Below are 15,683 nucleotides of genomic sequence, written 5' to 3'. Positions count from 1 at the left end.
GGGACATTATGATACCTCAGTGACCCAGCATAACCCTGACTGGTGCTGCAGTTAGAGGCAGACTGGTTTGGAATTCACTTAACAACTACAAGTCTTGATGTGGTCAGGCTTCCATCAAGACTGGAGACTATCCTGGTAGTTGTTAAGTGAATTCCAAACCAGTCTGCCCCCAACTCTAGCACCAGTCAGGGGAAGGGATCTATTTTAATTTGGGTTCAGTTTGAGTTTGGTTAAAAAATGGCATAAAGCATTTCAAGAATAGAACCTAAAGTCTGTATATTTGTTACTAAATAAAAAGATTATATGGTATTTCTTTAAATATGTTCTCCAGAGATTTAGTATACAGAAAATCAATGCAACTGTGGCCAGAATAGCCTGTCTTTTAGTCCCTGCTATGGGTCAATCTCCAAAAGTACTGGATCCTACATTTCCCATAATATAACTCAATAGCATAGTTTGTTAGACATCCCTTAAGTGGTAAACACCCCCCTCTTTCACACTCCATGTCACAGTTTGTAACTGAGGCTTTCTCTTACAGTATACATTTGAAGTTTCAAGCCCAGTCTGACATAACCCTGTTAACATCGTCAGGGTTATGTTTTTAGACTTGACAAAGATCTTCCAGAGCCACAGAAGACATTACATAGCTGTTTTCACAGGCTGAGTAGCACTGACCAGGACGAGTACAATGAACTTTACAAGTTGAATTGGTGGAGTGTCCCTTTAAACTTGTTGCTGAAGCTCTAATAATAAAGGGGATTAGACTGTAGAGATGGATTAAGTACACTTATTAGTTGTGGTCGCATGAATAGCACACATTGTAAGCAGGTTAAATCCAGATGTTTTTAACTGTCCCGATGATACATTTTCTTGACTCTGAAATTAATCCATTCCATCAGCGGCACTGTCTTTCATGAAAGAAATTAAGATTAATCTCCCTTTGGGAAGTATTTATTACTACTACTATTATAACTACTCTTCAAAAGATCTGTCAAAACCTTCATCTAACTTGAAGTAATCACTTACAGTGGTGTTGCAGCCTCTGTTTCTTTTCAGTGGTTTAACCACTACATTATGCCCACATTCCAAGCTTACAACTATAAACAGCATTTGTATAGTATGCAGTCCCTTGTGGCCACAGGAAGACGTAAAAAGAGACATCAAATGCCTTTAAATCCAACTCAAAGCAGCAGCAAATATAAAACATCCTCTGTTATGTTCCACTACAGTAGGGTGTAGAGACTAGAACAATGAAGTACAGTATATTTTCATACCAAACTTGAATGACTTAAGATACTCGATTCATCTCTGCAAAAATGACTGGTTGCAATGTACTAAAAGTCACGTCCAATTGCATTTGACTTTGTTCCAGAGGACATGTATCAGGGTCTTATCTGACATCAAAGTTCGCCCACTTCCTGATATTACAAAGTAATAGGAAGTGATGCGAGCGATATATTGGCTCCCAGATCACAGCGTACTGTATATGGCTTTTCAGTTTGACCGTTTAGCATCTACACACTAATTGTAGGGTTACTTCATGAATGAATAGGACCCTGGAAAATGTTGGGTCAGGAAGTAGATCTAAATGACATCACTGCTGGTCTAGTTGGACAGCAGCCTGTGTGTGTTTTTTTTTTTTTTTTTTTTTTTTTTTTTTTTTGTGTGTGTTTTTGGGTGGGGGGGGGGGGGGGGGGGTTGTGGGAATGACAGAGGGGGGCTGTTTGTGGTGCAGTAGTTGTTGTTCCATGAGCTGGCGAGTCTGCAGCGGTCTACCTAGCTGCTTATTTACTGGTCTGCTGAGTAAGTGCAATTGCTGAACAGCTGTGCTGGTGTGTGTTTACATGTTGTCTGTGGTTTCCCAACACTTTGTCTGTGGCTATTACAGAGTGACCTCTGTAATAAAGTGTGTGTTTGTCTGTGCTGAAACCAGAGTGACCAATGATGATGGTTGTCACAAATGGCAGTTGGGCTTAATTGTCCATGTGTGAAGATAAACAAAACAAAACCCAATAAACTCCCATGTTGACCTTTGAGTTTTAGGCTAAAGTAGTAAAGCTTCAACTAATTTCATTGTTAATTAATTTACAGATTATTTTCTTCTTATTAATTAATTAAATAATTATGTCATCTCTAAAATGCCAGCAAATGGTAAAAATAAATGCCTGTCACATATTCCCAAAGATCATAGTGACATCTTCAAATGCCTTGTTTTATCCGTCCAACAGTCCAAAATGCAAAGCTATTCAGTGCATTATGATATAAGACTAAGAAACAGGAAAATATTTAGATGTGAGAAGTTTGGACCTGTGAAATTTTGCTTAAAAGCTTACTTAAATCAATCCGCAATCAAATTGTTGCCAATTCATTTTCTGTCAATCACATAATCCATTTACTGTCAATCGCGTAATCTATTAATCTACTTATTGTTTCAGCTCCAACTACCAACCCTTCCAGTATATCTTCATATAGTACTAGCAGTACTAGGGTTTGTTTGATACTGCATATTCGTTGCCTGTAATCATGGCTTTTCCTGGCAGTTAATTTTTACAGAATTTTGACACGAACCGCAAGTCTAAATTTAATTTCATGAAGAATTTGTGTCACTTGAACTGCAGTTTATGTATTTGTCAAGTGTTAAATGCACTTTATGTCCTTTCATGCCACAGTGCTGGGTTAAAGAGTGCTTGCAGATTTTGGCTTTCCTCCTCAGGCTAGTTAATAAAGAGTAACCCAGGCTGGAGAGGTCGTGGTCTGCCTCTAATAGAACATGTGGGAAAGCTCTCAGAGATGACTATAGCAGATGCTAGCCACTCACTAGCCCACTAGGGAATCCCCTCCCACACTCGAAGGGTGGGAGCCCGGTGAGGGAACTTCCCTGTTAACTGAAGTGAAGAAGACATTTTCCACAAGCCATAGTCATGTCTTCAGAATTACATTGGTAGTCGTGTGAGTGTGTATGTTCCTGTAGTCACTGAACAGTGTAGTATGCCTCCATGCTAAAAAAAAAATACACCAACCCTATTGTTCTTTAAAAAGTCTTGAACTCAATCCTTCAAACTTTCCTTTCAGGGACTCTGTTGGGAAGGCTGTGCCAATATACGCATGCCCTCATTAAGACAGAGAGGGAGGCTTTAGCCAAATTGTCCACTGACTGCACTCATTGTACTCTTCATTTGTGACGACTTTCTTTGAGACACAACGACGTTTTCTTTCTGTGAGCACGACAAGTAGACTTACTGAACCTAAAAAACACACCAGGAATACAGGAAATTATATATTAACGTCTCTTACCAAAGAAATCCACAGTGCCTTGTCTGTTCGCAGGTGCCAGATCAGCTTCACATCTAGAATGATACAATGAAAATAATCAGCCCAACTGGGGATTTCATGATCAGTCACAGCACTGTTTGCATCTATTATGATCATGTATTTCCCTTCATGCTCAATAAAAGCTAATTTAATCTTGGATGCATTTTTTTTTAATAGAGAAGACTCACACCTAATTATTAGTGCATGCATGGAATTAAGGTTCAGGATTATGGAAACGAAGGAACAGTCAGGACAGAGCCAAGAACAATAAGATGTAATCTTATAGCAATCATGGAAATATGTGTATTGAAGCGGGGGACGCTGTTAGTCTGAAATCTTACCATATGGACTCTGAGTATTGACACAGTGAAGCACAGTGGAATCTTAATAATTGATGAATGAAAACTGTTCATCTGTCAACACTTCGCTGCAGTAGGACTGGATCACTTAACAGCAAATACCATCAACTGAGGGAAGCAGTGGTCACTAGAAAGCTAGACCTTATTTTCCAGCAACTACTGTGTTTTTATTGTGTTTACTCATTGGTCAGTGAGGTAATATATACATGCTCATTATTTGCCATCCCAGTGTATCATCCAAAGCTGTTTTGGTAAGCCCTCAGGAGCATCACGGTATAATATATCCATGCCAGGACCCTGGGATGAACGACACCCCTCTCTCTTTGTGGTCCACCAGATAGTTTGTTCTGTTGCCAAGGAAGTCAACTGTAATTTTGTGATTGGTTGCCAACAACTATGGCCTAGTCTGTGGTTGGTATGGTTTTGTAGAAAGAAATGGTAGCTTGCTTTTCCTGACATAAAGAAAGCTTGTCTGACTGTTGAGCAGGGGAAAATTTGCAACAGTGAGGGGAAAGTATGGAAAGTGTAGGACGTTTGATGGCATACCGCAAATGATATTGCTTCAAGATGTGGAGCAGGGTTCTCAGGAAACTTTGAAATCTGGCACTTTGTCATTCTGTGTTGTTATACAATCACTGACTACAGCTTTAAAGCTGCATAGAAATGCCAACTGTTGTATATTTCCTTTTTTATGGTCCATTCATCTGTTGAGGCATCAAACAGCAGTCCCATGCCAAATCAGTAACCACTCTGGGGTAATATCAGAATCTATAATTAACATGGTTCTGCAAAGACTAAACACTTCATTCCACAATTATGTGGAATACAGTATCAGCATCTTTAAGAGCTTTAGACAAGATGGTTTAAAAAGGTTCAGTGAAGTTCTTCCCCGCTTTATGGTTGCACTTTCTCTTTAAATTTCCCTTCTCTTTAAAGGGGTAATCATGCCCTTTTAAAATACAAATGAATGCCAAACCCAGCTTTTCAAATGCTCCAATGTTGTTACTACTCTTTGCCAAGTAATTGTGCTGCAACAAAGCTGGCAGCTGTGAAGTATTGAGAAGACAAGAACGTTTTGTTAATTGTGCCCTCTCTCTATCCTCTCCCTCCTGCAGCTCCACATCAGCATCTCTCCAGAGAAAGTCAAGCTCAACCTGGACTGCCTGGAGGTGGCAGAGAAGCCTATCAAGGAGGCCAACAACATCACACTGGACGGCTATGAAGTGCTTGGCAAGTTGGCCAAGTCTGGAGGTGGAAAGAGGCAGTCCGCGACAGTAAGCGAAAAAAAGAAACTTGTGAAAAATGCTAAATGCTTGGAAAAGCACGTTTGGAAGAATATTCAACAACTTTCGAAAGAATGAATATCCAAATCCTCTTGTGCGTAGATGCAGATTAAGTTTTAACCCAGTGACTGCTGGGAAGCGTGAAAGCCTCCATCTTTCTATTACTCTGAGGGACTGATGTTGTTCTGTTTTCAACAATGTGCATTTTTATCAAGAATTGGAGCCATTTGTAACACTCCTCAATGTTTTTCCATTCTTCTGTTGTGTAGTTCCAGCTCCAGATGTTTGATATTATCTGCAGCTTGAGCTGGATCAGCCGAGACAGATGCTGCGACCTGCCCGCCACAGTAAGAAAAAGTGTCATTTTAGAATAATTTAACGACAGAGTCAAGTCAAAGGGCCATCTGTAGGCGCACTCAAGGGATATTCTAGCAGATTTCTTTCACATGTTTTGATGTACATGTAGGTGTAATTGCATTTGTAGCTGAAAAGACCATGAATAATGTTGGTTCTTAGAATTAAAAGTAGAAGAACCATGCATATGCTGTATACATGCATACCTTCTCAGATGTTTATGTATGCTGGTATGTAGTCATTAGGCTAAATGCAAGGCTGATAACGAGATTGCAGTTTAAAAAGAGAGTGCCTCAGCTGAACTGAATTGAACCTTGTATCCTGTCTGTGTAATTGTGCTAATCGGACTGTTGCCAGTATGATCTCCCAATTGCATAAGAACAAGTGCTCCTTTAGACCATGGAGCAGACAGTAAATCACATTTATTTTGATTCAGTACGGTAAATACCGGACACATGCACATTTATCCAATTAAGAGTAATTCATCTGTAATCTGCATCAGATATTAATACATCACGTCAATGATTGCAGTGTTATATAACTTGTTATAAGACTCATTTCCGAAAATGTGGACAAAGTTCGCAGCTGTCAGTGAGCATCTGGTCTTAAAGCCTCACGCTGACTTTGCGTGAACTGTTCCATCATGACCTTTACTGGGTTTCAAAACTTCTTCTTAAATTCCAAGTGAAGTCAAAACCGCAGTTTGCCAGGATGCTGTCACAAAATTACAGAAAGGATTTTCTCTTTTATTCCTTTTTGATTTTTGATTCTGTTTGCCAAGACATGGTCTCAGTTATCAGTGGGTGGGTGTGAAATGTATATGTGCATTTATGTTTATGCTTTTCTAATTTCTTCATCTTTTGTCTTCCTTTTCAGAGAGATGAGGCCAAGTGTCCATCCCTTCCCCACTCTTGCACATGCACACAGGACAGCATTGGCCCTCAGGGGCCTCCTGGACCTTCGGTAAAGACATTCCCGCGATCATCGTTCCTTGTCTGCTGTCCGCCTCTATCTTCACCTCCTCTATCTCTGTCTGTTTTGATAATGATGATGATAATGCCATACGTTTCTCTGCTAGTGTTACAATGACTGTGCAGCTATAATGAGCTAGGTGACATTTGCCTGCTATACAGTTTGAAATTCAGTAGACTGAGGATGTCCTTCGCATCAGAAGTGGTATTTTGTTTTTCTTCGGAAAGAGCAGATGAGGATGAGACCAGTAGCATGCAACGAAATGTGGGCTCAGGAAGAAGTGTCAAAAGATAAATGCCTGTTGGAAAAACAACAGTGAAAAAAGTATTAAGGAGACGTCTGGAATATGTGTGCTTCACTAAGCCCCTCTGTGGATTTGGTAGGACGACTTGGAGATTTTAGAATCTGCTCCTGTTGTTACGCTCACTCTCTGTTTGCGGCTCCTTGCTTTTCCAGGGAAGCCCAGGTTCTAAAGGACCACGAGGGGATAGAGGACAAACCGGCAACTCTGTGAGTACCGCCTTACATCACTAAGTACATCTCTTTTTTTTTTACAGGCTTTGAATTTGTAACTTAATACATTGAACCAGTTCATAGCCAATGAAGCTTGCTGACATGATCAATAATGCTAAATCCACACGCTTCTCACTGCCATTGTTATTCAGAAGCTATTAATGCTACAGCCTTACGTTGGCTTACACCATCAGGCAAAGCCAGTTGCACACATCTGACTTTGGTTATTGACTGTAGCCTATATTTTTCATCAACTTGATTTAAAAGGGGTCTTTGTCAAGTACCCATTTCCACTGTTGATGTTGGTTTTGTGCAATACAAAGTCTGATTAGCGTTGTTCTTTTGTAAGAACATGGCTATGAAACAAATTTGCTTTTTGTCTGTAGGGTCCAATGGGTCCACGCGGTGAGTCAGGACCCCCAGGCTCAATGGGACCACCGGGTCCACAGGGCCCTAACGGACTGTCTTTACCCGGAGAACCTGTAAGTTAATCTACACTACAAAAGTCCAGCCAGGGAAGAGATAGTTACGAATTTGTGGGATATGGAGTTTAATGTGTATGACAGACACCATCGCAAATGATTAGAGCTCATGCTGATAGAAAAGTGCAGTTTGTGTGTCTTTGGTGCAGATCCACCAGTGAGTGGGATTTACAGCTGTCAAAAAAGTCAAAACACATTACACTCCCATCTACCTCTATCCAGCTAGCCTGCTACTTTATTTTCTTATCTGCAGATGTTCTTGTCAAAACATGGAATCAATGACAATCACAGACTAAAAATGATAAAACAAAGGCGAAAGCTTTGTGCAAACCTCTCTTTTTTTTTTTCTCCTCCACCTTCAGGGTCGCCAAGGACCAAAGGGAGATTCTGGAGACCAGGGCCTGCCTGGCTTGCAAGTAAGTACTCCCCCTCTCATTTTGTGGTTTATGAACAGGAAACAGGAGACTACCCATAGAGAGCAGCATTGCTACTGGAGCCTGGATTCGGTCCACATGCTGAGATTGAAACCACACTCAGAGTGGGAGGTTTACCATGCCATCCTCAGGGAGACGCACACTCTCGAATCAGCCTCTTGATTGACAAACAGTACAAGGCCAGTGATGCAGTTAAATTATTATGGTGCGCAGAGTAGACTCCTGTTACCAAAGGGGAAATAGGGAATGGAACATGTTCTTCCCCCAGACTTGTAATTGAAGACGATCGTGACCTGGTAAAGACTAAGTGTGTCTGAAGTTTGAGCGATTGACTTACAGTAGATGTCATTCTGTGGACAGGTTGGATGAAAATGAAAGTCAAATAAAACCAGACTTACCATTACCATAACATTCAGAGTTCAAAGTTCTTTGGGGTTATTGACATCACTGCTCTATTAAGTCAGAAGCAGATTCTAATTTCAGCTTAAACCGATTTTACAATACAGGGGATTTTTGAGTGGGCTGGCATTACATGGCCATTTTTTGGCTGAGCAAGCGTTCATTCATCCATCTGAATTCATTCAGCCAACTCCCACCATTCAACTGGAGAGGAGCAAGTCCTGTTCTTATGATCTTCAGAACTTATTGGCCACATTGTCTTTACACAATAAAGCTTATTACTGTATAACAGCACTGTCTATTTGGATATCTGGGACAAGAGGGAATGTTCCAGTTTTTACTAACAAGAAGATATATTATCTTTGGCTAAAGAACTGTGAAACTGCAGGATTTCAGTCTGTAAATTCTAGTTCAACAGATGCATTAGGGAGCTATATAATGTGTTGTTCCTGATCATTAGCATTTGATTAAGTGTATCTGCTTTTTTTCCCAGGGTCCTCCCGGGCAACGTGGTCCTCTAGGCCCTGTTGGACCAACCGGAGCGCGGGTAAGATCTACCTCCTGGCGTGCTTAGTATACACACAGTGTTTAAAGCCTACAAATGGATCCAAGACTTAGTTAAGCACATGTTTTGAATGTGATCACCCACTTAGCTCAGCGTGTACAGAAGTAACTGGCATGTAGTTAGTTTTTGCAGTTGTACTCGCATTAGCCAAAATAATTGAGCCACTAACTTATAAATAAAAGACAAACTTGAGGCTGAAACCAATATAAAGTCATGACACTGATGTATTGCATGAATGGGGTCTCCAGTGTGTTGTAACCCATGTGTGATTGTATGTTGTTTCTACATAGGGGCCACCAGGAAAGGAGGGACCATCTGGACCCAGAGGCCCATCAGGGCCCATGGTGAGTGTGTGTGTGTGTGTGTGTGTGTGTTTCTGTGTCTTTGTGTTTTGCAGAAACTAGCAAAATAAATATTCCTTGGAGCGTGCCTTCTTTCCTGATATATCTGCAACAATTACTTCTCTGGCTCCACAGATGCACTCTGCTGGAACAGCACATAAAAAAAAGCAGATTGTAGTCTGTAAGCCCCTCCACTGTTACGAGGATGGTGCATGCCTCTCATTTTCTTCTTCTGTGGTTTGGGGAGGTCTGAATCTACTTAATCCAGCCATCATGCCAACAGGCAACATGCCAGTATAGAATTTACACGCACTATACCATCCTAGTGCTCCAAGACCCATTAGCAGTGCCTGGTGGCGGATGTGTAGCGTGTGTGTGTGTGTGTGTGTGTGTGTGTGTGTGTGTGTGTGTGTGTGTGTGTGTGTGTGTGTGTGTGTGTGTGTGTGTGTGTGTGTGTGTGTGTGTGTGTGTGTGTGTGTGTGTGTGTGTGTGTGTGTGTGCGCGCCCGTCATATACCGGTTGGCCGTTAGTCATGTGTGTGCTTCCATCTCCTCTTTAGTGTTCTTGGCAGCTGGTGCCACGCGCCCCCTCCCCCTGCATTTGTCAAAACATAGATCTCAACGTAAAGCTTGTTATACAACTGTTAACAGGGGGCAGAAGTTAAACGTTGCAATTATGTTTACTGTGCAGTACTTTGAAATAAACAATTCTCTTTCTGTGTTCTTTTCTTTTCAGGGAAGCCCTGGAAATCCAGGTGTACCAGGAATGACTGGAAAACCAGGGAAACAAGGAGACACAGGAAACCCAGTATGTACTGACTACCAAGACACAAATAATGGTCACATAGCAATGTTTAGGAGAGGGTGAGAACAAGGTTGTTGCTTGTTCTAACACTGTTCTTCTCGTTAACAGGGGTCTGTTGGTCCTAAAGGAGAGAAAGGAGAGAGAGTATGTATTATGTTTTATGAAATGACCATATACCAATTATAATACATCACCAATGGGAAAAGCAATGCCATCTCTTCATGAAAATGTCTTTGTTTCCCAGGGAGACTTTGCGTCCCAGAACATGATGCGCTCCATTGCCAGACAAGTTTGCGAACAGCTTGTGAACAGTGAGCGAAATATTTCTTATTTTAAAGGGAATTTTTAAGCTGTTAAAGCAAAAATTCAGATTCCAACAGATTTTGTTCTTCTCTTGCAGGTCAGATGAGCAGAGTTGACATGATGCTCAACCAGATTCCTTCTGGTTATCGTAGCAACACTCCAGGGCCAGCCGGTCCTCCCGGCCCTCCTGGCAACCAGGGATCCCGCGGAGAGCCTGGACAAACTGGTCGAACTGGTTTCCCTGGAAACCCAGGTTTACCTGGAAGTCCAGGAGAAAGAGGTAATTTCTCTCTCCTCTTAAAGTGCTCATATTATGCTTTTTGGCTTTTTCCCTTTCCTTTATTGTGTTATATATCTTTTTTGTGCACGTTATAGGTATACAAAGTGAAAAAGCCCAAAGTCCACCCCAAAGGGACTTACCACCTCCAACAGAAAACACTGTTCACAAACTGCTCCAAACAGCTCTATTGTAGTCCAGCCTTTACTTCAGAGATGAACGTGGATCACTTTGTAACACACGTTATAATGCTCGCCTAGCTGCCAGCATGGCACTCCCTCATACTCTGCTTCTGACTGGCTGGTAGTCCTTACCTAGGTACTGCGCATGTGCGACTCCCAACAACGATGAACAGAAGTGAGATGCCTCACTCTGTAGCTAAAACAGAGAGCTCAACACACAGGGTGAAAAGAGGAGCTGCAGCAATGTGCAGTTCAACAAAAATATGGTGTTTTTTGAAAATTAAACCATGTAAACCTATTCTAATATAACCTCTAAATACAATTTTGAACCTGAAAATGAGCATAATATGATCACTTTAATTCTGAATGTTTGTTAGTGTTACAAAGCAGAAAGCAGGGAAATAATAAGCAAATGGTGAGCAATGATTTAATGAAGGTCATGGTGATATCGACTCTGTAGACTGTAAGGTTGGTCCAACATTAGTGGAATAACAATGTAACTGAATTACCTTGTGTAGTCTACACATTATTGAAGTTAGCGTTACAAAATATTATTCAATCCTGAATCTCCTTTTCTACTCAATTCCAGATATTGGTGATTTTTCAGAAAACATGCATTATTAGTGTGAAAGTGATTTTTCCTCTTTTCTGTGGTTTATTTAGGTTTGGCAGGAGAGAAGGGAGAGAGAGGATCTCCAGGAACTGGCATCAGAGGACAAAGAGGTCCAAATGGGCCCCCAGGTAATAAAGATGGTTCTCAATTTCTTGGTTATAATAACGCATCTTTTATCAACTCTCCCATGACAATGAGGCAAGGAACACAAGCGACCACATTTTGTGTTGAATATTGTTCTGCAGACAGTCTGCTGGTCTCTCACTGTTCTCTTACAACATTATGGTTACACTAAAACACAGTGAGTTTTTTATTTTTTTACTTTTCTGGACCTTTCTAGGACACAGTACTCCCATTGGTCCAATTAAAATGACGTATTCTAACCAGAGGCCAGAATTTACCTACAGTATTTGTGTCTCAGGCACCTTCGTTTGGGCAGCTGCAATGCATAAATTCTTTGGAGGGACCCCAAACATATTCACATACTTTCCTTTTATAAGGATTTATGTCTTGTGTATATTGAGCTTCTCCAAACACTGTGCACATGTGAAATATCATACAGAAAATGGAAGGTATTTACGTTCATCATTAAGGAGAGAATTTCTGTCTGGAGTTTAGACAATCTTCATGCCGTCTTCAGACATGGTCATGATGCTTTTTTATAAACAATTGCCATAGCCTTTCCTCAGTTGCAATTGATATCCAATGTTTTCTCTAAAAAGCTCACGATTATAGAAGATGTCCTTTCCCAAGGGAAGTTATTGCAAACAACAGGAACCTTCTATTGATGTTGACCCCACAACACCAAACACTGATATGTCTGTTTCTGTGAATGAAGTGAGAAACAACCAATGGAAGGAAGTCCACACTGATGACTCAGTTGTGTGTGTGTGTGTGCGTGTGTGTGTGTGTGCGTGCGTGTGTGCGTGCGTGCCTGTGTGTTGTGTGTGTGTGTGTGTGTGTGTGTGTGTGTGTGTGTGTGTGTGTGTGTGTGTGTGTGTGTGTGCCTGCATGTATGTGAGAATATGATTGTTGTACAATGAGCTTTCTTCAGTGGCTTCATTGACAACACATGGGCTCACTTAAGTAAGTTAGAGAAAAAGAGAGAGGGGGAAAATTCCATCCTGAGTTTTTAAAGTCTAGACAGATGGGGCTGAGGGGGGGCAGCTAACTCCACAGAGACTTTTTTTTTCTTGGTCAAGCTTTTTAATTGAGCCATTGAAAATTTCAAATTACAGAGCTGCAGCCCCGTGTTACCCCTACCATTTCCACTGAAGATTTATGGATGATGTCAGTGGATTTTTGTGCTGAGCTCCAGAGAATTTTCAAACTGGCCTTCCTCACCTCTCTCCACTTTGCAGGGCCACCAGGAGAGTCAAGAACGGGACCCCCAGGACCTTCTGGCTCCACTGGGCCTCGTGGCCCCCCAGGGCGCCAGGGTACTCCAGGTGTGAGGGGACCATCAGGGCCCCCTGGATATTGCGACTCCTCTCAGTGTGTTGGCATTCCTTACAATGGACAAGGATACACAGGTACACTCAACACTGTTTAGGTCCTGCATGGTACTACATTACATAAAAGACTAAGTGTATGCAGACTAATTTATTTGCAACTCAGTGCACTACTTCTTTCTTTGATAATATATGGAGATATGAATGTAAGTGTTCCAGAGTAGTGATTTTTGAACAGAAAGCTGTTATACAGTACCTTATATCCATAAAAAGTTCAACTGAGCGTTCTCGGAGCACCACCCGCGCAGTGTGACATGATAACGAAGGCAGATTTACCATCACAATTCTTAGACATTTTTGAAACAATAGGTCTTTTATTTCAGACATTCTCATTTGTAGCCAGAGACCATTGATTTTTGTGACTGACAGGTCTGCCATGTTTAGTTTACGTTGCTACTAGTGTTGCAAACTCTTTTCCGATGAACGTAGCTTAGCACTAGCTCTAAAAGTCTAAAAGTCGCCAAAAGTCGCCAGATGACGTTGAACGCTCATTTGCATTTTGGTGACGTCATCAGGTACAATTTGCATAAAGCTTAGTGGCTGTGTCGGCTGACTGCCTGCTGCTCGCGGCGCAAGCACATGCATGGAAATGAATATATACAATATAACATATCCCCTATTTTTAGAAACAAATTCACCAAGAGGGTCTGAAAAGTCACTAAATCTAGTGAGAAAGTCGCCAAGCTGGCAACACTATTTGCTACTGTAAACTAGATTAAAACAATCTGTTTGGGGAGGGGTTTGTGAACGTTCAGTAAGGAGCCACTATATTTCAATACCTCCATACATTTGATGTACAATTTTAAAACTGGCATGTAAAGCATTCTAGCTAATGATGACTTACATTAAATCAAAAAAGATGCTTATAACTTTGTTCCACAGAGTAAACTCACACCCTCTTTAACTGTTTGCAGGTTTGGCATAGTAAACCTTCTAAGTCAACTGTGCCGCTTACACTTTGAAGTCCTGTTTCTGAGATGTTTGCCCATTTGCTATGGGGCATGTAAGGATAATCACCATGGACATAATTATTGAACACTAAACACAAAAAAAACAGAACAGTGCGGACTGGCACTAACATCATCTCACAGCTACAAGCTACAGTGATGGCAACCTGCTGGCCTGTTTGCATCTTGAACCGTAAACCGTTGGGAAAAAAAAAAAAAACTGAGACTGAGCATTTCTACGAAGGAAGGAGCATGTACAATACCACCCAAAACAACTACTAACAAAGAGGATTTCATAACTGAAAGTAATGTTAATCTAGAGGTGATATGTGTAAATAAAACTAATTGTTTGTGCCTTGTAAATGATTGTATGAACCAGGACATTTCTCTAAAAATCAAGTTAACATCTGTATTGAGCCTGTGCCTCATAACCCTCTGCTTACTTACCACCAGCATAACCTTTTTTCACGACGCCTAACGTGACTTAGACAGCTCTAGTCCAGACTGAAGCATGTTCCATTTGTACTTTTAATCTTCATGTTCTTTGTGTACGTCGGCCAAATCAGTGCTAAACGTAGCTCCCCTGCCATTTCCATGTGTTCTTTGTAGTATGAGCTGGTTATTTTACTACATCTTATTATCCAAAAGCTTGATGGATTTCATTGTAAATGTCATCACCGCATTTGGAACAGGTATTTTTTATTTAGGTTTTATGGTACTTTATAGGATGCTCTAGTTTGACACAAGGTATTTGTTTGAAATTCCAAAGTGCAATATAATTTAAATTGTGCATGTGAAAAGTTGTAGAAGAAACCCTTTTTTTTTGATTGGCCATCCCGAATATTTTTCTAGCCAACAACTACCAGCCTGCACCTGAGGTAGAGTCTATATCTGTGGAGCCAGCTGGAGAGTCTGAGGCAATACAATCACCCGGTTACTCACGAATCCAACGAGGAAAGAGATCGCTACCACAAGAAAATACAGAAGCAATAGCATCATAGCTACAATAAGGAGTTCTCAGAAAGTGTAATATTGAAATAACTTCCATGATCACGTACGTGACGATGAAGTGGTTCCTGTACAAAACTATTACTTATATGGGTTTGATACCCACGGCTATATTGAACATATATTTTTTTGACATGAGAAAGTTTAGCAAGATGAATACAAACTTACATGTTCGTTCACTACAAACCTGTGTGCTTGCTAAGTGTTCCCTTTAAGTGTCTGCTTGTAATATAACTGCAAGTGTTTATCGGACTCCAATGTGTAATGCACTAATCATGTGAAAACCAGCAGAAAGTATGTCGAAGAAAGTACAGTGTGTGCTGTATGTTTTTAAACACTTTCAGACTATCCATGTTGTTTTTGTCAAACTTCAGTATGTAAGGCTGTTTCAGATACTCCCAACGGTTAAAAAATAAGGACAATTAATTTGATCTCCAAAGATTTGTTCGTTGTGATGTTTTGTTAGGCCTTTAAACCAAATGATAATCTGATTCATTGTAACAAACCAAACTTTTTTTTTTATTTTAATTTTGTTTTGTTACCAAAGGTGGAATTGCATGTTTGTGTTGTATATTTACCTAGGATTTCTAAGTCAGAATATAGTTGTTGTTTTCTATCAATGCAGTTTGGATTTGGTTGCAAGACTATGGACATAGAATTGCTTTGCTTTTTTTAACTGCACATTTTGTGAATTCCACACAGCCTTATTTTCTTATTTATTTCTGAAACAGAAGAGGCATTTTTCAATAAAACTACTGAAAATGTAGCATTGGTTTCAGCTTTCCAGTCATTTTGTCTCTTGTTGTTAATTCTTCAAACAGAACTCACTTCTCACAGTATCTCTCACAGTAACATTGCCTGACACCACTCGCAACCATCTTCCTTTTTACACTAAACGCCTCCAGACGAAACAGAGTTTATTTGATCTTGAGTGACAAAACAGTTTCTTCCAAACATTAGGCCTAGAGAAATATGCTTTGAAGTTTCAACCTTGATTTATTTTGACAGCTAAAGATATTTTGCG

At 40.6% G+C, this 15,683-nt stretch overlaps 1 protein-coding gene across 1 annotated transcript in view; it reads left to right on the top strand.

Moving 5' to 3' along the window:
* Window positions 1–15,449, top strand: part of col12a1a (collagen, type XII, alpha 1a) — a 56,702-nt gene extending 41,253 nt beyond the window's left edge. Inside the window, 15 exon segments of the mRNA XM_039786396.1 lie at window positions 4,787–4,945; window positions 5,224–5,301; window positions 6,185–6,271; window positions 6,737–6,790; window positions 7,180–7,275; window positions 7,638–7,691; window positions 8,602–8,655; window positions 8,964–9,017; window positions 9,750–9,821; window positions 9,927–9,962; window positions 10,063–10,129; window positions 10,219–10,401; window positions 11,244–11,321; window positions 12,555–12,725; window positions 14,504–15,449. Of these exon segments, the coding sequence (XP_039642330.1) occupies window positions 4,787–4,945; window positions 5,224–5,301; window positions 6,185–6,271; window positions 6,737–6,790; window positions 7,180–7,275; window positions 7,638–7,691; window positions 8,602–8,655; window positions 8,964–9,017; window positions 9,750–9,821; window positions 9,927–9,962; window positions 10,063–10,129; window positions 10,219–10,401; window positions 11,244–11,321; window positions 12,555–12,725; window positions 14,504–14,652 (1,392 nt within the window). The 3' untranslated portion in view covers window positions 14,653–15,449.
* Window positions 15,450–15,683: the final 234 nt, after the last annotated feature.

Source organism: Perca fluviatilis, chromosome 20 (assembly GCF_010015445.1).
Source record: "Perca fluviatilis chromosome 20, GENO_Pfluv_1.0, whole genome shotgun sequence".
In the NCBI taxonomy this organism is placed as follows: domain Eukaryota; kingdom Metazoa; phylum Chordata; class Actinopteri; order Perciformes; family Percidae; genus Perca; species Perca fluviatilis.
This window is presented reverse-complemented; position numbering and strand designations above follow the sequence as displayed.